Source organism: Pan paniscus, chromosome 19 (genome assembly GCF_029289425.2).
Source record: "Pan paniscus chromosome 19, NHGRI_mPanPan1-v2.0_pri, whole genome shotgun sequence".
NCBI lineage: Eukaryota > Metazoa > Chordata > Mammalia > Primates > Hominidae > Pan > Pan paniscus.
Genome location: NC_073268.2, coordinates 33,908,608 through 33,931,498, shown reverse-complemented (window position 1 = coordinate 33,931,498; position 22,891 = coordinate 33,908,608). Strand labels below are relative to the sequence as shown.

At 44.7% G+C, this 22,891-nt stretch overlaps 1 protein-coding gene and 1 pseudogene across 2 annotated transcripts in view; both read left to right on the top strand.

The window, feature by feature from the left end:
- Positions 1-8,058, top strand: part of GOSR1 (golgi SNAP receptor complex member 1) — a 51,788-nt gene extending 43,730 nt beyond the window's left edge. For both annotated transcript variants that reach the window (XM_003812719.5, XM_008965178.4), the window contains exon 9: positions 772-8,058. In XM_003812719.5, the coding sequence (XP_003812767.1) occupies positions 772-896 (125 nt within the window). In that variant the 3' untranslated portion in view covers positions 897-8,058. The remainder of the gene's footprint in view (positions 1-771) is intronic.
- LOC100977886 (polyunsaturated fatty acid lipoxygenase ALOX12-like) lies at positions 5,902-22,197 on the top strand (annotated as a pseudogene).
- Positions 22,198-22,891: the final 694 nt, after the last annotated feature.

Here is a 22,891-nt window from a genome sequence, read left to right as displayed (position 1 = left end):
AAGTTCCCTTAAGGCAAAGTAGTATACTGAAACCTAGCATAGTGCCTCATACAAATAAGTCACATGGGAATTTTACAATTACTCCAAAAGAATGTGTTCAAAAAAAAAAAAAAAATCAAAAAAATGGGTGTGGGTCAGGGCTAAAGTTTAGTCCACTTTCCTCCTGTATCTGCCTTCTGCTGCGAAGTAACTTTGAAAATATTAATAATTCACCAGTGTCTGATTATATAGACCTTAGAGTTGGTTCCCATGAATTGCCTGAATCTAAGGCGGGAAAAGATCAGGTATTTCTTCAAACTCTCAGGCAGAACTCCCCAGTCTCCTGAGAGAAGAGGAAAAGAGAGAGAAGGAAAATGAGGAAAGGGAGGGAAATGGGTGGTGGTGGAGATGGGAGCTGGCTATGCCTGTGCCTCCCTGCCAGAGTTCCTCCATTCCTGGCCACGCTGGCTCCCACCCTGACCTGAAGCCTGGCAGTAAGCCCTCAGTGCTTGGGAACTGTCATCGTCCTTTTCTTCTCCCTCTCTCTCTCTATTACTATTCTTATTTGTGTTACACACAAGACTGGGAGATGTGTATTGGTTAGGGGCCTTGAGCTGCAGCGCGTTCCCGGTTTGGGCAGGTGCATCTGCTAAAGATTCCCTTGGTGTGAGTTTCTTCCCCATGCCTTTCATCACTGTTTCTAGACACCACTGATCTCTATTTTTGTGATTCCTACGACTTTTCGCCAGAGAGGCTTCTTCCAAATATGACCTTAATAAAGATTTCCCAAAGATCGTTTTCCTGCTGTAAACAGCCTGATCCAGAGGATCAACCTGAGGAAGCGGCGGGACTCGCTCATCCTAGGGGGTGTTATTGGGATCTGTACCATCCTGTTGCTGCTGTATGCGTTCCATTGATGGGACATCTTCAGGGACTCTTGACAACCACCGCTTTCACACCCTGGTCTGGAATAAGGAAACGTCGGAGGGAGAAGTTGACTGTCTTGATAATTAGCCTGACCAGCAGGATGAATGCAAGACTGACAGTGATGGACTCTGTGACATGGTCAGGTTGAGCTGAAGCCACAGTTTCTCTGTGCTGTGTTTTCTAACACATTTTTCTGTTTTTAATTAAAAAAAAAAAACAAAAAGGTTTTCAGTTGCTTTTGTCTCCCTAGGAGGCAGGTAAACCAATCAAAAACAGAGTTTTCTGTGTTTCCATGATAGTGTTGAAGCCTAATGACAAGCCAGGTCTTACAGCTGGGCTCTTCAGAAAACCAGGTTTCTACATCCAAAGACTGCTTTTCTTTTAGCTGCCAGATTGGATTGTGAATAAAAATAATTCTTCTCTCTCCCTCTCCCTCTCCCCACGGTCTCCCTCTTTCCACGGTCTCCCTCTGATGCCGAGCCGAAGCTGGACTGTACTGCTGCCATCTCGGCTCACTGCAACCTCCCTGCCTGATTCTCCTGCCTCAGCCTGCCGAGTGCCTGCAATTGCAGGCGCACGCCGCCACACCTGACTGCCTCGGCCTCCCGAGGTGCCGGGATTGCAGACGGAGTCTCGTTCACTCAGTGCTCAATGGTGCCCAGGCTGGAGTGCAGTGGCGTGATCTCGGCTCGCTACAACCTCCACCTCCCAGCCGCCTGCCTTGGCCTCCCAAAGTGCCGAGATTGCAGCCTCTGCCCGGCCGCCACCCCGTCTGGGAAGTGAAGAGCGTCTCTGCCCGGCCGCCCATTGTCTGGGATGTGAGGAGCCCCTCTGCCTGGCTGCCCAGTCTGGAAAGTGAGGAGCATCTCTGCCTGGCCGCCATCCCATCTAGGAAGTGAGGAGCGCCTCTTCCCGGCCGCCATCCCATCTAGGAAGTGAGGAGCGTCTCTGCCCAGCTGCCCATCGTCTGAGATGTGGGGAGCGCCTCTGCCCCGCCGCCCCATCTGGGATGTGAGGAGCGCCTCTGCCCGGCCGTGACCCCGTCTGGGAGGTGAGGAGCGTCTCTGTCCGGCCGCCCCGTCTGAGAAGTGAGGAGCCCTTCCGCCCGGCAGCCACCCCGTCTGGGAAGTGAGGAGCGTCTACGCCCGGCAGCCACCCCGTCCGGGAGGGAGGTGGGGGTCGGCCCCCGCCAGGCCAGCCGCCCCCTCCGGGAGGGAGGTGGGGGGGGTCAGCCCCCCGCCTGGCCAGCCGCCCCGTCCGGGAGGGAGGTGGGGGGGTCAGCCCCCGGCCCGGCCAGCCGCCCCGTCCGGGAGGTGGGGGGCACCTCTGCCCGGCCGCCCCTACTGGGAAGTGAGGAGCCCCTCTGCCCTGCCACCACCCCGTCTGGGAGGTGTGCCCAGCAGCTCATTGAGAACGGACCATGATGACAATGGCGGTTTTGTGGAATAGAAAAGGGGGAAAAGTGGGGAAAAGATTGAGAAATCGGATGGTTGCTGTGTCTATGTAGAAAGAAGTAGACATGGGAGACTTTTAATTTTGTTCTGTACTAAGAAAAATTCTTCTGCCTTGGGATCCTGTGCTCTCTGAAACATGTGCTGTGTCCACTCAGGGTTAAATGGATTAAGGGCGGTGCAAGATGTGCTTTGTTAAACAGATGCTTGAAGGCAGCATGCTCGTTAAGAGTCATCACCACTCCCTAATCTCAAGTACCCAGGGACACAAACACTGCGGAAGGCCGCAGGGTCCTCTGCCTAGGAAAACCAGAGACCTTTCTTTGTTCACTTGTTTATCTGCTGACCTTCCCTCCACTATTGTCCTATGACCCTGCCAAATCCCCCTCTGTGAGAAACACCCAAGAATGATCAATTAAAAAAAAAAAAAAGACGAGAAAAAAATAAAAATAATTCTTGTCCTCTTATTTTACACTCATAATGAGAAATCCCAAGTTCTTTCTTGATGATCTGTGCTATAGATTTCTACTCTGTCTCCTCAACTCTGTTGATATTTGGGGAAAATTCTGTTTTTCATAGATTCTTTGAGATGCTGATGGACCAGCTTCAGCATGTTTGAGGTTGTCTGAAATGGAGATCACTGTAAAACTGTCTTTTTCTTTTAAATTACAAGTACACTGGGGTTAACTGTATTGCTGGAAAAACATCAAGAATGGCAGTCTTATATTTAAGGCACCAGTCATTGTTTCCATTTTTTTTTTTAATTCTTCCCTTGGATTAATATTTTCTACTGAAAAGAAGTGAAATCTCAGTTCCACTATGATAAAAGAAACGAATCGCCAGTGTCTGTCAGTGCCCCCACTGCACCTCCTCATACCAGCATTGACACTGGTAGCTGAGGAAGGGGACTGCTCAATTTCTAATGTGATCTATCAAGAAGCCACATATAAAAAGGCATTGAGGGCTCACTGTCCAGAGAATTGCATTTGTAAATGCTCCACAACGTATGGGCAAAAGTTTAAGGACTACTGCCTGATGTACCAGGAATCCTGAGTTCTGTGAAAATCTGTTCATTCCAAATCTGTTAAGCATTTCCAAACATCCAGAGAATGGTTTCACTGTTGAGGGTGCATGTGGCAGAATCTGTCTCTCTCTGCACCTGTCTTCTGTTACCATCCCTGGACAGTGACAGATTTTAAGCTAGCCACCAGAATTCTTTTCGAGTTAACCATTTCTTAGTTTCTGTAAATTCATGACTTGTCTTACTGAACTACAGCCTGGTCTGTAGACTTCCAACATCTACACTGCTGCTCTTCACCATTGGAATTCACTGTGGTATTTATAGTATTGGCTTCAGTCCGAGCCACAGGCAATAAAAGCATATCAGCTGTAGTTCTCAGCTACATCATGGTGTATAGATGCTGTTATTCAGGCGAACTTGCTCATGGGTGGACTAACACCTGGTTTGGTACAGAGACTAAGAAGTTTTTCATTCTGGTGTCAAAGTTTTGTTACATTATGGGTGTGAAGGGCATTTGATATATTTTTCTTAACTATGGGGTTTATTTTTCTAAATGTGGGTTGATTGACTGTTCATTGATTCAGGGTACCCTTAAAAGTTTTCCCATTGTGAACCTTAAATGATCAGAGAAGTAAGTTCATTGATTAAATTCTCTGTTGGGAGAACAAAACTTTTCTCCCTTGACACTTTATTATCTTTGATTTTTCAAAGGGCCTTGATTGGTGGTTGTGTCTCGGTTAAAATTTATGGGACTTTGCTATGTAGTTGGCATTTATAAAATCTGAAGTATCATAAATAAAGTTATTTATTTAATTATACTACCAGTCTTTTTTACTGGTCTGATTCTTTGGTGCATTCATTAAAGCTGATTGTGTGAGAGTGAACTGGGACACAAGCTAGTCTAGCTCACTGCAGCCAAGCAAACCCTGTTGATGGCTGATGGGCCTTTCCATTAGGGTTTTGCTTATGTGAAGTAATGGAATTATGTTGGTTATTTTCTTTATGAAAATAAACCAGTTCTTCCAAGGAAGTTAAAAGGCTTGGTGTAGATGTTGGTGTCAGATAGGTCTGACTAACCTCTCCGTGCTGCAGCCCATACTAAGGTGACCCAGGGCCACATGTAGACAGCTAGGCCAGTGCTTTTTCCTCTTAGGGTTTCTTTGCAGAAAGAAACCTCCAGCAAGGGAAGAGAGGTGTGTGTCCACAGGAAGGGGCTCCATGGGGATCCCATGAAGGGATTTGAGCTCTTTCAGCTCCATGTCATTGAACTTTTTTGTTTAACCACCTTGGCTTTCTCTCCTTTTTTGCTGTCCTCCTTACGGACCAGTTACCAGATTCAGAGGCTAACAGTTAGTCACTTGTTAATGCTAGTCACAGCCAGGAGGTCAGAAGGAATTTTCTACTTCTGGATCCAAATGTTACCTCTTAGGGGAAGTTATGCCCCCTCAACTATTGTCTTATTATAATGAATCTTTCCTTTTTGGTCCTTTTAAGTAACCACTCAAAACTTTTCATTTCACTGAAAAAATATGAAAAACCATGACAATAGGGCTGGGTGCAGTGGCTCACGCCTGTAATCTTAGCACTTTGGGAGACCAAGGCAGGCGGATCGTTTGAGGCCAGGAGTTTGAGACCAGCCTGGGCAATGTAGCAAGACTCTGTCTCTACAAAAAAAAATTAAAAGATTAGCCTGGCATGATGGTGAGTGCCTGTGGTCCTAGCTCACAGCTACTGAGGCCGAGGCCAGAGGATCACTTGAGCCCGGGAGTTCAAGCCTTCAGTGAGCCATGATTGCACCACTGCACGCCAGCCTGGATGACAGAGTGAGACCCTGTTTCAAAAAAAAAAAAAGAAGAAACATGGCAACGAAAAGGCAGGAAATTCCAAAAGACATATTTCTGACATTTTGTTTTAATGTGTACTGATGACTTTAGTAAAAATGTGTAATAAATTCACCACTCAAGTTCAAACTCAGATCCAAGTGCTTTCGCTTATCTATCCTGGCAATCTCTACATTCTTGTCAATTCCTATTAATGATGCTGGAGGACTCCCTGTAATCTGCATTTGTTCACCTTTTCTTTCCCTCATCTTACAAAGGGGCTTTCCTTCTCTATGATTCTGCTGTCTTTTTCCATACTGCCTGGTACTCGGATCAGGCATGAAAGAAAACACATGAGAATGGAGACAGGTGATGAGAGGAGATACTATGAGAGCAATCCTTATACGTGGAACCAAATAATACTTTAGCTCTTTCATACTGGGTGTGAATACATCTGAATAGAAAAAGATACTTACTGAGCCTTTTGATGCAGTGGCTCTTGGCCTCTATGGAATTCAGGCACCTTGGGTTTGCCTTCCCACTATTAATTTTCTGTTTCAGTGTTAGTGATCTCAACCTGATGAAAATGACTTTAAAGAACTGGACTAGCTTTTTGGTTTCTGATAGCTCATTTGATCATCAGGTATGATTTTTGGAAATTGACTGAGTCTTCTAACTTGGAAGATTAAGTTGTTGCGGATAAATGGCCATGTCTAGTGTTACACTGAATTTTCTGGCAAATGTAAGTAAAGAACAAATGGATTCTGCTCAGAAAGTTAGAATCATTGTGTTCCACTCTCCTGTTAGGTTAAGGGTTGTTTACCCTGGTCTCCAAAAAGATGCAGAACTTTTCATCGCAGTCTTAATAAACTAATCTTGTTTATTCCTTTATAAACCTGCATACTCTTTAAGTTTTGTAGGCAAAAAGAACATGAGGGAGGAACAAGTGAATTTTGAGGAGTTTAGCGGATAAGAAGCTTAAAGCTGAGCCATGCATGGTCTTGAGGGATCTTTCTCGTTTTCTCTGTACCTGAGAGCTCACTTTAATATCAAGGTATTTGCATCCATTCCCACCCTGTTAGCTCTTAAGGGAGGAGGGAAATCAATTCCACCCAGACTTTCCTGTGATGGAAGATGTTTCCTCTTGAAAAAATGCCAATACAGATTTTTAAAACCTATTGTTTTCCAAATGCACTTTGTAAGTTTTTGCTTTTAAAATAGCTTCTTGGAACCAATTTTATTGTATTTGTACTTAATTTTTGTTCTCATCTAAATGTGCATTTTCTGACTGTATAGAAGCAGCTTTGGTATGTAATTTAATAATAAATTAGAAATCTAAATGATTGCATTTGTAATTGTTTATATTGAAACAGTAACCATCAAGGTAGTTTGGGGATAGAGATTATGGTATCTTTGGTGTTGATAAGTGTTTCTCATGATGTCCTGAAACCCAGGATGAAATAATACAGGTGCTGAAAAGCTGTCACGTGTCATTCAGAAACCATCATATGAACAGTCCACTAGTATTTTAGCCCTAGAAGTGAAGGGGAATCTCTTAACATGAAACTTCAGGAGGCATAATGGGAATCTACAATTGTAGAATTGGCTGGGTGCAGTGGCTAACACCTGTAATCCCAGCAGTTCGAGAGGCCTAGGCAGGAGGATTGCTTGAGACCAGGGATTTGAGACCAGTCTGGGCAACACAGCAAAGACCTTGTCTCTACAAAAACTAAAATTAGCCATTCATGATGGTGTGCACCTATAGTCCCAGCTACTCGGAAGGCTGAGGTGGGAGGATCATGAGCCCAGGAGGTCAAGGCTGCAGTAAGCAATGATTGTGCCACTGTACTCCAGCCTGGGTGACAGAGACCCTGTCTCAAAAATAAATGTTTAAAAAATCGTGTACTGTTGGGTTAGTACATTAGTTGTGCAGCCAGCCCCACTGTCTAATTTTAGAGCTTTGCAATTAATCCAGCCAGTGATCAATTCCTCCTCTATAAAATGGTGATAAGGATGGCTACCATAATTGTGCCCTGATTATATTGTCAGGGTTATGTGAGGAAATGCTCATAAGCATCTCAGCAAAGCCAGGGGTGCAGGGCTCACCTGACATAAGAGATATCCTTGGGTTTGTCCTAATAGCGAGAAACCGGGCCTCTTTTGCCTCTTTTGTTCCCTCTTGCTGATGTGGGAGAGGAGAGAACATTCAAGAGGTGATCAGCAGACATCCTTAATTTTGATAAAGGCAGCTGAGCGGGGAAATGTAAGGTCGGTTCTGTGTAGATAGACAGGTGGAACCCAGCAGTCAGTTTAACCAGCCTCCAAGCAGTTCTGATGCATGCCAGAGGTGGAGAACCACTACTCTAGAGTGTCACGCTGTATAAGTACACACATTCTATTTAGTCATTCCATTCTAGACCGATAGCTTTTATTTTTAGTTTGGAACTATTACAAATTGTGCTGCTCTGGACATTCTCGAACATGGGTTTTGGGACACACATGTACACTTTTCTGTTGCTTATACCTAGGAATAAGATTGTTGGATTATAGGTGATGCACATACTCAGTTTTAAGATATGTTGTCAGACAGTTTTCCAAAGCAATTGTGCCAATGCCCATGCCTACCAGTAATGTGTGAATATTCTATTTCCTTCACATCTTCAGCAACACTTAATGATGCCAGTCAGAATTTGCATTTCCCTGATAGCTAACGAGGTTGGGCATTTTTACATGCTTGCTAGCTGTTAGGATATCTTTCTTTATGTAATATCCCTTCAGATGTTTGCATATTGATTAATCCGACTGTCTTTTTCCAGTTAATTTTTCCTTTGTTGAATAAATATGTTGCAAATATACCCTCCCATTCTGTGACTTGTCGTTTATTTTCTTTCCTCTTTTTTTTTTTTTTTGAGACGGAGTCTCACTCTATCATCCAGGCTGGAGTGCAGTGGTGTGATCTCGGCTCACTGCACCCTCTGCCTCCCTGCAACCTCCACCTCCCAGATTCAAGCAATTTTCCTGCTTCAGCCTCCCCAGTAGCTGGGGTTACAGTCATGTGCCACCACGCCCAGCTAATTTTTGTGTATTTTTAGTAGAGATGGGGTTTCACCATGTTGTTCAGGCTGGTCTCGAACTCCTCCACCCACCTCGGCCTCCTAAAGTGTTAGGATTACAAGTGTGAGCCACTGCACCCAGCCATACTTTCTTTTTTCTTTTTCTTTTTTTTTTGAGATGGAGTCTTGCTCTGTCACCCAGGCTGGAGTGCAGTGGTGTGATCTCAGCTCACTGCAACCTCCATCTCCTGGGTTCAAGCGATTCTCATGCCTCAGCCTCCCAAGTAGCTGGAATTACAGGTGCGGGCCACCACACCTGGCTAATTTTTGTATTTTTGGTATTTCACCACGTTGGTGAAATAATTTTCATGTATTTCACCATGTTGGTCAGGCTGGTCCCGCCCACCTCGGCTTTCCAAAGTGCTGGGATTACAGGCATGAGCCACCATGCCTGGCCTTGTTCTCCTTTCTTAATGGTGGTTTTGATGAAGTTCTTAATTTTAATGTAATTCAATTTATCTATTTTTTTCCTTTGTGGTTAGTGTTTTTGTATCCTGTTAAGGAATCTTTGCCTACCTCCAATGCCATGAAGATATTCTCCCATTTTTTTTTTCTAAAAGCTGTATTATTTTGCTTTTCAATTTAGAACTATAAATATTGTGCAACTAATTACTATGTATGATTTGAGGCAGGGGTCAAGATTCATTTTTCCATATGGATATGCAATCGATCCAGCACCATTTGACAAGGTCATCCTTCCTTCACTGCACTGGAGCACCAGCTTTGTCATGAGTGAAGCAATTGTCTAGGTGGGAGTCTTTTTCTGGATGTTTCATTCTTTTCCATTGGTCTGTTTTTCTACCCTTGAGAAAATATCACTCTATCTTAATTACTGTAATTTTACAATAAGTCCTGATATCTGGTAGTACAGGTCCTGCCCATTTGTTCTGTTTCCTCAAGGTTGTCTTGGCTATTCTTGGTCTTTTGCATTTTTATATAAATTACAGAATCACTTTATCAGCTTTCAAGAAAAACGTGCTGGATTTTGATTGGTATTATACTAAATATATAGATCAATTGGAGGAGAATGAACATCGTTACAGTATTGACTCCTTCGGTTCATATCATGATATTTCCCTCCACTTATTTCAATCCTGTTAATGTTTCAGTACTGCTCCACCTGTCTGCCCTCCAGGCTGGTGCTGGCCTCTGGGATGGAGGAGCTTCAGGTATACTTGGAGAAAGAACCCCAGGTGTCTCCTCCGACCCTTCATGTTCTCTCCTTGACTGTGGCAAGGAGAGGTGGTGAAGGGAAGAGACCAAATAGGAGTCAGAGGAAAGGAGGCTGCAGTAACCCACTGCACCTTGGTACAGGGTCCTGTGCTGGAGAAATCTAGAGATGATAAAGTATGTAAGGAAAAAAACACAAGGCTGGTTACAATCATACTGGGTAGCAGACAATGGGATGTAAAGGAGAAAGAGGCCTGGACACTTGGGCAAGAAGAGAGCTTAGTATGCATGGATTGGACAGGACTGGTCCTAAAACTACCTTCATCACAAAAAAGCTGCATGTCCCTGGAAAAGACTCCCCTCATTGGGCCTCTTTCCTCACCGTGAAATGAGAGGACTTGGACCTGATGCTCTGGATGCTTCCTTCAGCTCTGCCACTAGGACACTGGTACTGATGGAGGATGATGGCAAGAAGCTAGGTTGAATGTAAGTGACTTGCCCTTTGCCCTGTCCCTCCAGGTGTAGTCTTTGAACTCTAACCATCCATGCACTCTTCCTTTCCACAGAACAGGCCCCTGTTTCAGGCTGACTTCATCCCGCTGGATGGAATTCCAGCCAATGTGATCCAAAGAGGGAAGCAGTACCAGGCTGCAGCCCTCGTCATGCTGAAGATGGAGCCTCCTGGGAAGCTGCTACCCATGGTCATCCAGGTGAGGGCCCTGGACCACCCTGCCTACACTGTGCTCTGTTCATTTTAACCTCTGCTCCCAGGGACCCAGCCTCCTGGCTTTTGGCTCCCAAAGCTACCCCCACTCAGCAGGTCCAGTCCTTGTGTTCAGTCACCCAGTGACTGCTTGCTGTCTTGTCCTTCCTCACCTGGAACTACCTTCTGAGAGTCATAACGGCATCTCTTGGTTCTCATCCTGAGGCTACTCAACCTCTTTGTGACCTTTGAATCTATTGAACATTCCCTCTTTCTTAAACATGTTTTCTCCTTTTGGTTTTAATGATTTTTTTTTTCACTCCTATTGTTCACACAGTGAGTGGACAGGGATTGTCAGTTATCTCATACATCCAGCTTCTCCTTCTCATTCCACTATCCTGACTCAGACCCTCACGACATTTCTCCCAAAGCACTGTTAGCCTTACTTGGCTTCCTTCTACCATTATCTCCTGCACTTAACCTATCATTGTATTCACAGGGCACCACAGATAGTGAGAGGCAGGGTGGAGGGGTCTTCATTCTTCATACTACCTGGAAGGCAATAATCTTACATTAGCCATATGTTCCCCCCAGAACACTCAGCATAGCATCATCCATATGGGGAGAGGTGAATAAATGCTTAATTCTTCCTCCTTCTGGCTTCACCCTCCCAGCTTCAGCTCTCCCACCCCAGTACTGTTCCTGCCCTCAAATCCTTTGCTCGTCTGGCTCCTGGCTAAATCCTGGATCTGAAACTCAGATTCCAACTGCACAAGCTCCGATACTATTTGCTGAACACTCATCTGGTAGCTGAAGTCATTGCTATTGTCACCATAATGTGCCTCCCACGTTTGCGCCCTGTCTTCAAGGTACAAGTTCCACCACTCTCCATGTCCCAAAGCAACAACCCAACAGCTGCCTAGTTTTAAAGAAATCTGAGGCATCTGGGACAACATGTAAACAGAGCTGCTTGAAATTTCACAAACATCCATATGATATTACAGCAGAGAATCTTCACGGCAATTTGTAAATGGAGGCGAGAGGAGATGGATGATTGAGCCAGGGCCTTCAGCCTTGTGATTGTACTTTTAATATCTAAATTAATTTAATGTAAGCTAATTATAGACTCACAGGCAGTTGTTAGAAATACTAAAGAGATCCCATCTATCCCATTAAGTCAAGTCACTTAGCATTTATCCAGTACATACTGTAGGGTGGTTCTCTGAAATTCTCTAGCAGTGGGTCTTGAGTAGAGTAGGAATACAAATATATTAAGCAAAAGTGTTGCATCTGCATTGGGAGATTTATCATTTATCATGAAAGACAGGCAGTACATATGAGAAAAAAACAAAACAGTATCTGTGATATGGTTTGGATGTTTTCCCTCCACTTCTCATGTTGAAGTGTAATCCCCAGTGTTGGACGCAGGGCCTGGTGGAAGGTGTTTGGGTCATGGCTTCATGCTGTCCTCCTGATAATGAGTGAGTTCTCACTCTGAATTCACACGAGATCTGGTTGTTTAAAAGAGATCTTGCTCTTGCTCTTGCTCTCCTGCTCCCTCTCTCCATGTGACGTGCCTGCTCTGCTCCCCCTTCACCCTCCACCATGATTGAAAGCTTCCTGAAGCCTCACTAGAAGCTACGCGATGCCAACATGCTTCCTGTACAGTCTACAGAACCATGAGCCACTTAAACCTCTTTTCTTAGTAAATTTTCCCGTCTCAGATAATCCCTCATAGCAATGCAAAACAGACTACCACAATCTAGAAACGAGTTTGAGATGAAGAGAAATAGCTGTAATCACTATAGTATCTATGGAGAATGTTCCACCACAAGTGGGGAGTCTTTAGGTAGAAGACCAAAGGGCAAGGCGGGCAGCCCAGCGGGTTTCTCATACCTGACTAAGGAGAGAGGTAGATAAAGACATTAGCATGGCAGTGACAGGAGGATGGAAGAGAAAAATCAAATACGTGGTGATGGGGGAAGAGTAGCTGCAGCATGCCTGTGTCCAAGATGGAATGGAGAACGTTGGAGATGTAAGCTTCCTCAACACCTAGGAGCCTACGGGGGGCATGTTGTACTTCCCTAGAAATACTAACATTTTACAAAACAGTGAGTCTACTATCTATTGCTAGGCAGAAAGCAGCAAAGTAAAACTTGTGCTTGCTTAAACATGTTTTCAAAATCTTTATGACATTTTATATATAGAAAAAGGGAGCAAAATGATATAAGCTTATGAACCAGAGCAGTTGTCAGAAACAGTAAAGTCAGGAGAAGGAGGCAGTTTCGGGGACAAAGATGAGGTGTTCTGTTTTAGATGCATGGAGTTCGAAGAGTTGGCAAGATAGGCAAGTGAGCGCCTGGCAGGCAGGACAGCTGGATTGTGTTTCTGCTGCTGGTCACCACCTCCACCCCCAAATCTGGCTATTACTAGTTGTGGTCCCTCTGGGTCTGAGAGAACATAGATAAGGTAGGCATTAATATACTTTATGGAATCTTAGATTTGATTGCGTTCATGCTGCCTTTGCCCCACCACCTGGTGCCCAGGTTGAATAGGTTAAGCCCACTCTCACATCTCAGAATCCCCCTTCACTAGTTCAGCCCTCTGTTCACTCATCTCCCTCGCATAACCACTTCCTCCCATGGCAAACAGCTGAGTTGTTGTCAAGACACAGAGGAGGGCTAAGCCCGCAAATATCATAAAAGTGACCTGTGCAGGCTCTGGACTCAGACTGTTGGAGTCTGAGTCCTCAGTACTTAACAGGTGTGTGTTTCAGGGTCCTCATCTCTGAATGGAGATAACAGAATTTCCACTGTGAGGTTGTTAAGGGATTAAATGACAGGACAGACAGTGTGACTCAGGATAAATAGGAGCAATAGGCGAGTCTTTCCTATTACTATGTAGCAATATGTTATTATTGTTAGTTGTTTATCCTTGGGTATGTTGTTATTATTTTTTATTCTTTTTTTTACCTTCAGCCAACTCACTCCATGTTGTTGTTATTAGTTGCTTATCCTTGGGTATCTACCCACTTCATCTGGACTTTGGGTTTTCTATGACATTCACCATCTTTCCATGGAGTTTTCCAGGTTCAAGCCAACGTGAGCTGCTTTGATATCTTTGCCTCAAGAGTATTCTTTGGGCCGGTCCCGTGTGTCCGGCATTAAAGACCTTAGATAGATACCAATGGCATAAATCCTGCATATGAACCAGTTGAAAATGAAAACAAAATAGTTCTTTTTTTGTTTTTTTAGAGACAGGGTATTGCTCTGTCACGTAGGCTGGAATGCAGTGGCACAATCACAGCTCACTGCAGCTTCAGCTTCCTGGGCTCAAGAGATCCTCCTGCCTCAGTCTCCTGAGTAGCTTAGTCTAGGCATACACCACTACACCTGTGTACCTGGCTAATTTTTAACTTTAATTAGGGACAGAGGCTTGCTGTGTTGCCTAGGCTGGTCTCGAACTTCTGGCCTCAAGTGATCCTCTGCCCTGGCCTCCCAAAGTACTGGGATTATAGGTGTGAGCCACCATGTTTGACCCCAAATAGGTTAAGAATAAAAAAATGAATGTGAGAATCAGGGACCCCTTTTTTAAGAGTCAAAGAAAAGCAGGAAAGAGGAAACCTAATAGTATCTAACTGGGGGCCAGGGAAGATTTGATGAGAATAGCTTGGCTTTGCTCCATGAATTCTGACTGAAGCCACCGTACTCAACACCACTTCAATATAAACAATAAGAGTAAGATGATCAGAGATTGGAGGAACAGCTGTGAAAATAAGCAGAGGCTAGTTTAAGCTATAAGGATGTGAATGATAGAGGAGGTATATAAAAAATCAAACGTTAAGGGGCTGATTCTTAAAGGGCAGCTGTACTCAAGGTGGAAATAATAGAGGTAATGATAACAGCTGCTATTTGAGGACTTGTGTACCCAAGGCACTGTGCTAAAAATGCTCTCTGTACATCACGGACATAAACATAACCGCAGTGCCTGAAATAAGAGACCTGGTTATCACCTCCCACTGACAGATAAGGAGATTGACACTGGGAGAGTTTATTACATCGCCAAGTATCAAAATTAGAGGTGAACATGGACTCAAATCCAGGTCAGTCTGACTCTGGGGCATGACGCACAAGGAAGTCGGAGAGCGCGAGCGTGAGTGTCAGGGCAGCAGCAGACCAGCCTGTCAAGGCAGCAGCGGAGAGGAAAGCATCGAGAGGAGAAGGCTCCATGCTGTGTAATGGGCCCTCCCAGGAACGAGCCAAGCATGGTCTCCACCCACCACCCCTCCAATCTCCTCCTCGCCAGCTCCTGGTCCCCCATATCTACTACATCATGGAAATCAACATCTGGACCTGATCCCAACACATCTCAGATGGTGGAATATTTGCTAGGGTAAGAAGGGAATGGGGCATGAGGTCACCTAATCATCCAACAACCTCTGTCCTGCCAGCTTCAAGATCTCCCAGGCCAACCTGTGTGAACGTCCTGAAGCTTAAGCCCCTAAGCCCTATCCCTTTTATAGCCATGACTTTAAATATGAAAACCCCACCTCTGAACCCCCTTTATAGTATGTCCTCATTCTCCAGCTGTGCTCCCATCCCTCAAGACCTGTCATCTCTCTTGTCCCAGGCAGTGAGCACAGGTGGAGGGGGCCATGTGCAGTTGCTCCATCGGGCAGCGGCTCAGCTGACCTGCGGCTCCCTCTGTTGTCCTGATGACCTGGCTGCCTGTGGCCTGCTGGGACTCCCACGTGCTGTCCATACCCATGATGCTTTAGGCCCTGGGAGATTATTACCCAGTAGGATGTCCTGAAGGCACATCTTGTGAGGTCTATCCAGATACACTGAAAGCATTGGGCAGATGTCACAGAAAGAGGAGGAGAGGTCAGAGGCCGGGCCTCCTGCTCTCCGAGGCTCAGCGCCTTCTCCCCTGGGCAGGTGCATGGAGATCGTCCACCTCTTCCACCAAAGGGATGACATGGTGAGGGTAGACCCTGAGCTGCAGGCCTGGGATCAGGAGATCATGGAGGTGGGGCTGTGCCAGGCCCAGGACCGAGGTAAGATCTGTCCCAGAGATAGGAGCTCCTGGGAGACTCTGCCAGGGACCCTTCCCAGTGCTGCCCTTCTGGGGACAGGACCCCAGCCTCTCCTCACACCTCCCTTCCTCCACACAGGAAAGCATCTGCATCCCATTCCCACCTCCCCAGACTCAGGACACTTCTAGAGATCTGAGGACTGTCCTCCTCGGAGACCCTGGCCATCAACCCTACCCCCACCCCACCCCAGTCACAGATGCCCCTGAGCTGCCATATCCTGGGGTCCAACCAGGCCAGAGCCACAGCTGTGAGGGGGTCTGCCGGTCCCTGCTGGGGCTCATGTTCTCACTTCACGTTTGTCTGCTTTTTACCTAAGGATGCAAACAGGGAGATTTTCCCTTCCAAAGCTCAGAGTGACCTACCTTGGCTTTCCCTCCCTTCCCCTCCTGCCTGCTACTGTCCAGCACACATGAAGGGCGCAGACCTGCTGCACCCCCGCGGCAGTGCAAGGCCAGCTCTAGATGCCATCTCAATACTGTATATGCTTTGGCTCCAACCTGAACTCAATGCCCTGACGCTTGGGTCAGTCCCTTCCCTAGGATCTAGCTGCTACCTTTTGTCCCCGCCACTGCATTTTTATTTATGGAGAAGACATAGCCTTTCTTGTGCCCTTCCCAGGTTCATTTTCCTCTCTCTCGCACACATGGGCCAGCCAGGATTGTTTCAGGTCATCCTTCAGCTTCTCTCCCTTCATCCTTCAGAGCAACACCTTGAGTCCCACCCTTTGCCTGTGTGGGAAAACGCAAACACCCACTGGCCAGGCCCCGGGGACGCCCATATCAATAAATTAACCCCCTGCCTTAAAGGGGAGTCTTGCCCTGGAGGACCTGGGGCTACACCACCTTACCCATCCCATCCCACCCTTTGGGCCCTTCAAGAACCAAACTTTCTCCAGATTTTTTTTTTTTTAATTGATCATTCTTGGGTGTTTCTCGCAGAGGGGGATTTGGCAGGGTCATAGGACAATAGTGGAGGGAAGGTCAGCAGATAAACAAGTGAACAAGGGTCTCTGGTTTTCCTAGGCAGAGGACCCTGCGGCCTTCCGCAGTGTTTGTGTCCCTGGGTACTTGAGATTAGGGAGTGGTGATGACTCTTAACGAGCATGCTGCCTTCAAGCATCTGTTTAACAAAGCACATCTTGCACCGCCCTTAATCCATTTAACCCAGAGTGGACACAGCACGTTTCAGAGAGCACCGGGTTGGGGGTAAGGTCATAGATCAACAGCATCCCAAGGCAGAAGAACTTTTCTTAGTACAGAACAAAATGGAGTCTCCTATGTCCACTTCTTTCTACACAGACACAGCAACAATCTGATTTCTCTATCTTTTCCCCACATTTCCCCCTTTTCTATTCGACAAAACCGCCATCGTCATCATGGCCCGTTCTCAATGAGCTGCTGGGTACACCTCCCAGACGGGGTGGCGGCCGGGCAGAGGGGCTCCTCACTTCCCAGAAGGGGCGGCCAGGCAGAGGCGCCCCCCACCTCCCTCCCGGACGGGGCGGCTGGCCGGGCGGGGGCTGCCCCCCCCACCTCCCTCCTGGAGATTTTTTTAAATTTTATTATTTTTATTTATTTTTGGGATGGGGTCTTGCTCTGTTGCCCAGGCTAGAGTGCAGTGGTGCGATCTTGGCTCACTGCAACCTCCATCTCCTGGGTTCAAGTGATTCTTCTGCCTCAGCCTTACCTTGACCAGGCTGGTCTTGAACTCCTGACCTCGTGATCCACCCGCCTTGGCCTCCCAAAGTGCTGGGATTACAGGTGTGTGCCACCACGCCCAGCCACTTTCTCGAGTTTTCTAGGTTCTTTCTTTTAGGCAACCCATGCCCCAAAAGACCGTTATTTTTCTCCTTGGCTCTCTTCTCCCCATGAAATAGCCACATTAGAGATTGTACAATACATATTTACACATAAACTTTAACCTCTCATTCCCCATTTCTCTTGCGCCATATTCAATACTCTTTTTACCTCACCATTCTGTCATCACCTGAGGAAAAGGCAATGTGCTAATTTTCTTTAAATTTAACTTTTATTTTAAGTTCAGGGGTACCTGTGCAGGTTTGTTATATAGGTAAACTTTTGTCACAGGGGTTTGTTATATAGATGATTTTGTCACCCAGGTATTAAGCCTAGTACCCATTAGTTATTTTTCCTGATCCTCTCCCTCCTCCCATCCTCCACTTTCCCATAGGCCCCAGTGTCTGTTGTTCCCCTCTATGTGTCCATGTGTTCTTGTCATTTAGCTCCCACTTTAAGTATTTGTTTTGTTCCCGCGTTAGTTTGCTAAGGATAGTGGCCTCCAGCTCCATTCATGTTCCTGCAAAGGACATGATCTTGTTCTTTTTTATGGCTGCCTAGTAGTCCATGGTGTATCTGTACCACATTCTCTTTATTCAGCCTACCATTGATAGGCATTTAGGGTGATTCCATGTCTTTGCTATTGTGAATAGAGCTGCAGTGAACATAGGCATGCATGTGTCTTTATGATGGAATAATTTATATTCCTTTAGGTATATACCCAGCAATGGGGTTGCTGGGTCAAATGGTATTTCTTTTGTTAGGTCTTTGAGGAATTGCTGCACTGTCTCCCACAGTGGTTGAACTGATTTACACTCCCACCAATGGTGTATAAGCTTTCTTTTTTTCTCCACAACCTTGCCACCATCTGTTATTTTTTGACTTTTTAATAGTAGCCATTCTGACTGGTGTGAGATGGTATCTCATTGTAGTTTCGATTTGCATTTCTCTAATGATCATTGATGTTGAGCTTTTTTTCATATGATTGTTGGCTGCATGTATTGTCTTATTTTGAAAAGTGTCTGTTTGTGCCCTTTGCCCACTTTTTAATGGGGTTGCTTTTTGCTTATAAATTTAAGTTTCTTGTAGACGCTAGACATTAGATCTTTGTCAGATGCATAGTTTGCAAAAATTTTCTCCCATTCTGTAGGTTGTCTCTTCACTCTATTAATAGTTTCTTTTGCTGTGCAGAGGCTCTTTAGTTTAATTAGATCCTGTTTGTCAATTTTTGCTTTTGTTGCAATTGCTTCAGTGTCTTCATCATGAAATCTTTGCCCATTCCTATGTCCAGAATGGTATTGCCTAGGTTGTCTTCCAGCGTTGTTATAGTTCGGGGTTTTACGTTTAAGTCTTTAATTCTTCTTGAGTAAATTTTTGTGTATGGTGTAAGGAATAGATCTAGTTTCAATCTTCTGCATATGGCTAGCCAGTTATCCCAGCACCAGCCAAGTGGTTTTTTCATCCCCGCTATGTTCAATTCAAATTTATTTAACCATGGAACAATTATTTTATTTTTATTTTTATTTTACCGTAATATTTTACCAAACAAATACTGTCATTTGAAAGGAGCATTTAACAGAGCATGCATGTCAGATTTATTTGAGGAAATTTGAAAACAAATATGTATGTACGTCTCTCAGCTTCCATTGATGGGAGTAGAAGAAGGAAGTAAATGATATCAAAGACACTTAGAAATTATCCGGTAAACCAGCAATTCCAATGAAATCTACGTAACAGTAATGGCACAGTCCTGACACATGAATCACAAAATTGCATGGGACTTCAAATGGTAGCACTTAGGTGATGATCCTTTAAATGAACAATAGCTACCCGATTTTATTATATTTTACTCAGATTTCTTTCCTTTGTGTCTATCATCTAGAAAATACAAACCAATATAAGCCACTACAATATACATATGATTAATAAGGTAGACCTTCCAGTCTATAATGGCAAGGATCAGTGTTTTGAATAGTAAAGAGCAAAGTGGCTAATATTTCTCACTTATCACTTGAAGGGGCTTGGTTCATGCGGGTTCTACAGGACTCATCTTTCTCTACATTGTTCATTTTCAACTAGGAATGAGTGTCACTTACTGAGATTTAAAATTTTTCTTTTAAGGACTAGGATGGTCCTCTTTTTGGCTAAGTGACCTTGAGCAAGCTATTTAATCTCTGAGTTCTGGTTTCCTTATCTCTAAAATGGATGTATTGCATGCCCCCCCCCCCACACACACATTCAGAATTTTGAGACCAAATAAATAATGAACGTGACATTGTTGAAGTGTGGGTAGTACAGTCGGCGTAAGATGATTGTTATCATATGCCCCACTCTACAAAAACTACCTCCCCAATACGCATGTGGAGTAGGAGAGCCCAGGCCCTGCCACATGATGGACGTCATTAAATTCTCTGATGCCCATCTCACATGTAAATTGAGTGGAATGGAATAGTTGATTTCCAGTTTCCTTATTGTCTTTGACATGAGTCTAGGACCTCTCTATTTCTCTACATTATAATCCAGATACCTAAAACCACTGCCTAAAACCTCCTGGGAATGGGAGGGCATGCTTCGGTATTCTTAACTACTTTGGGTGTCAGAGACAGATTTCACTGAAATAAAACAAACTTACAGAAAAGTTGTATAAATCCTAAGTGTACAACTTGATATGTTTTTCCTAAGGTTACAAACCTATATGATTAGCACTCATATCGATCAACACAGTACTAGCAGCTTTCCCAGAAGCTCCTTGTATTTTCTCCTAGTCTTTTGATCCAAAGGTAACCACTGTCCTGATTTCTAACAGTGTAGGTTACTTTTTAATTTGACATAAATGCAAATAAAAACACTCACTCACCTGTGCTTGGTTTCATCCTCTAAGCAATAGGTTTAAGATTTACCCACATTGTTGCAGATAGTTCTTCATTTTCATTTTGTAAAGTATCCCATTATATAAGTATGGCACAATTTATTATTTTTTTCTGCTATTGATGGACATTTAGGTTGTTTCCAGTTGGAGGCTAACAACGTCAGTGCAGCTATGAACATGGTTGTATGTGCATTTCTGTTGGGTATATACTTAGAAGTGGAATTGGTAGATCATAGGTTATGTGCATATACACTTTTAGTAGTTACTGACAAGTTTCCTGAAGTAGTTCCAGCAATTTCCACTTTTTCCAGAAGAATAGGAGTTACAGTTGCTTCACATCCTCTCAAATACTTGGTGTTTTCTTTTCTTTTCTTTTCTTTTTTGAGATGGAGACTCACCCTGTCACCTAGGCTGGAGTGCAGTGGCATGATCTCAGCTCACTGCAACCTCCATCTTCCAGGTTCAAGCAGTTCTCCTGCCTCAGCCTCCTGAGTAGCTGGGATTACAGGCGCCTGCCACCACACCCAGCTAATTGTTTTGTATTTTTAGTAGAGATGGGGTTTCACTGTGTTGGCCAGGCTGGTTTCAAATTCCTGACCTCAAGTGATCCACCCATCTGGGCCTCCCAAAGTGCTAGGATTAAAGGCGTAAGCCACCACGCCCAGCCATACTTGGCATTTTCTGTCGTTTTCATTTTAGCTGTTGTGGTGAATATGCTGCATTATCATGTTGTGAGTTGAACTCACATTCTCTCAATGACCAGTGGATCTGAGCACCTTTTCCTAGGCTGAGTAGCCACATGGACATCTTCTTTTGTGCAGACCCCTTTAAAATCGTTTTGCCCATTTTCCTTTTGTCTCCTATTATTCCCTCATTTTAAACTGTTTTTTAACAGGGAACATTTGACCACCACACAGCCTCTCAGATTTCCTCATCCTTCAAAATCTACCATAATAATCATAGCTATAAGGTACTGAGGGGCTTTATATCATCATCTGATGTATAAGGTAATTAATATTATCCCCACTTTCAGAGGCAAATGTTGAGGCTCAGACAGAGTGAGCAACAGGTCCAAGGGGATGCAGCTGGGCAGCAGCAGGGCCAGGACTGTACCCAGAGCTGATGCCACAGCCTGTGCTCCAACCACAGCACTCCCTGCTTTGCAGATGATTGTCATTGAGGCTTGCTCCCTTAACGAAATTACCAGCGATCATCTCTGACTGTTCATATCTCCTTTTGCTGTTTTATTTCTATTCCTATCCCTAACATACTATGCGTAACTTTAATTTTTAATGATTCTATATATGCTCTTTCTTCTCTATTAGAATCTAAATTCTGAGAGGGCGGGGATTTTTGTTACTTTTGTATACCCACATATTCCCAATGCCTAGAGAGTGCCTGGTACATAGCAGTTGTATACTTTTTGAATAAGTGAATAAACACTCATTAATTCTGAGGCTTGGGTGTCCCAGGACATGAGGATTTACTTTTATATCCCCTCTGGGGCTGCAGATTGTAAACTTGGCTCATTCTTCTCCTAGGTTTCCCTGTCTCCTTCCAGTCTCGAGCTCAGCTCTGCCGTTTCCTCGCCATGTGAATCTTCACATGCACCCCCCATCATGCAGCCATCAACCAGGGCCAGCCATGGATAAACAAAAGCCTGCATCTGTCAGGGCAGGTGTCTGGACTGGGGGTTCTTGAAAGAGACAGCCGGGGGCTAGTGTCCACACATCAAGGTTCAGGGTGAATTCAGGTTCCTCTTCTAGCTTGACTGGTATGCCTGGATCCCTAATGGCCCGTGCTCAGTGAGGATGCCCTCACCCACCACCAAACAAGATGCGACAAGGCCCACAGTGATGAGGTCACTCCCTGATGTCTGGCAATCCTATGTTCAAATAAGCTTCATGTGGCTTCTGAGCTGGCGGCAGGTGGACGTGGTGAGAGGGGACCTCTGAGACTACAGAGGAGATATCAGGGTGCGGGGATGGATTCCGGGTCCCTGTGTCTTGGAACTAGGAGCTCATTCATCCTCTTTTCTGCCCCAGGTACCCCCTTGAGCATCAGAAAGTATATGTCTCAGGCCCTGAGCCCAAAGCTGTGCTGAGACAATTTCAAACAGATCTGGACAACCTGGAAAGGGAAATTGTGGCCCGAAATGAGAAACTAGACCTTCCCTATGACTATCTGAAGCCCAGCTACATAGAGAACATATCACTATCTGAGATCAAATATTCTGGTCCTCAAAGACCTTAGGCCATCATTACTATGAACATTTTCCTCCTGAATCTTGTCTTTTCTTAGCTCTCAGTTGCTGTGTTTTTCTTTCTTCCTCTGATTTTTCTACTTGAGTATCTCATTAGCCTGAGGCACTGTACTTACCTTCAGGGACCCTATGAGAACGATCTGCACATTGCAATCACATTCCTTAGAGAAATCACCCATATACTCCTGTAGCTTTCCCTTGGCCCTGGAAATTTACCTACTCCATTCATCATAGAATGTTTAGGAGTGATTATCTATATGGCACGCTATAGAGGTGCAATTTCAATTCTTTCTATCTGGATAATCAGTTATGCCAGCACAGTTCATAGAAAAACTCATTCTTTCCCACTAATCTGCAATGCTGACATTAATCAAATTCCTGTATACAAATGTTACTACTGGAACTGTCCGTTCTGCTACATTCATCAGTTTTTCCTTCCCTGCATCACAGTGATGTAAGTACTATGGGTTTATACCTAACACAGCCTACTATTTGATAAGACATACTCATCCAATTTGTTCTTTCCAGGTGCTCTGGCTTTTCTTAAACATATAAATATTACAATTATTTTGTTAAGTTTCAGAAATAACGGATGATGTGATTTTGATTGGAATCACATTGTATGTATAGAAATTTTAATACAAAATTTTTGCATTACAAAAATGTCAACTTCAGCCAAGTTTG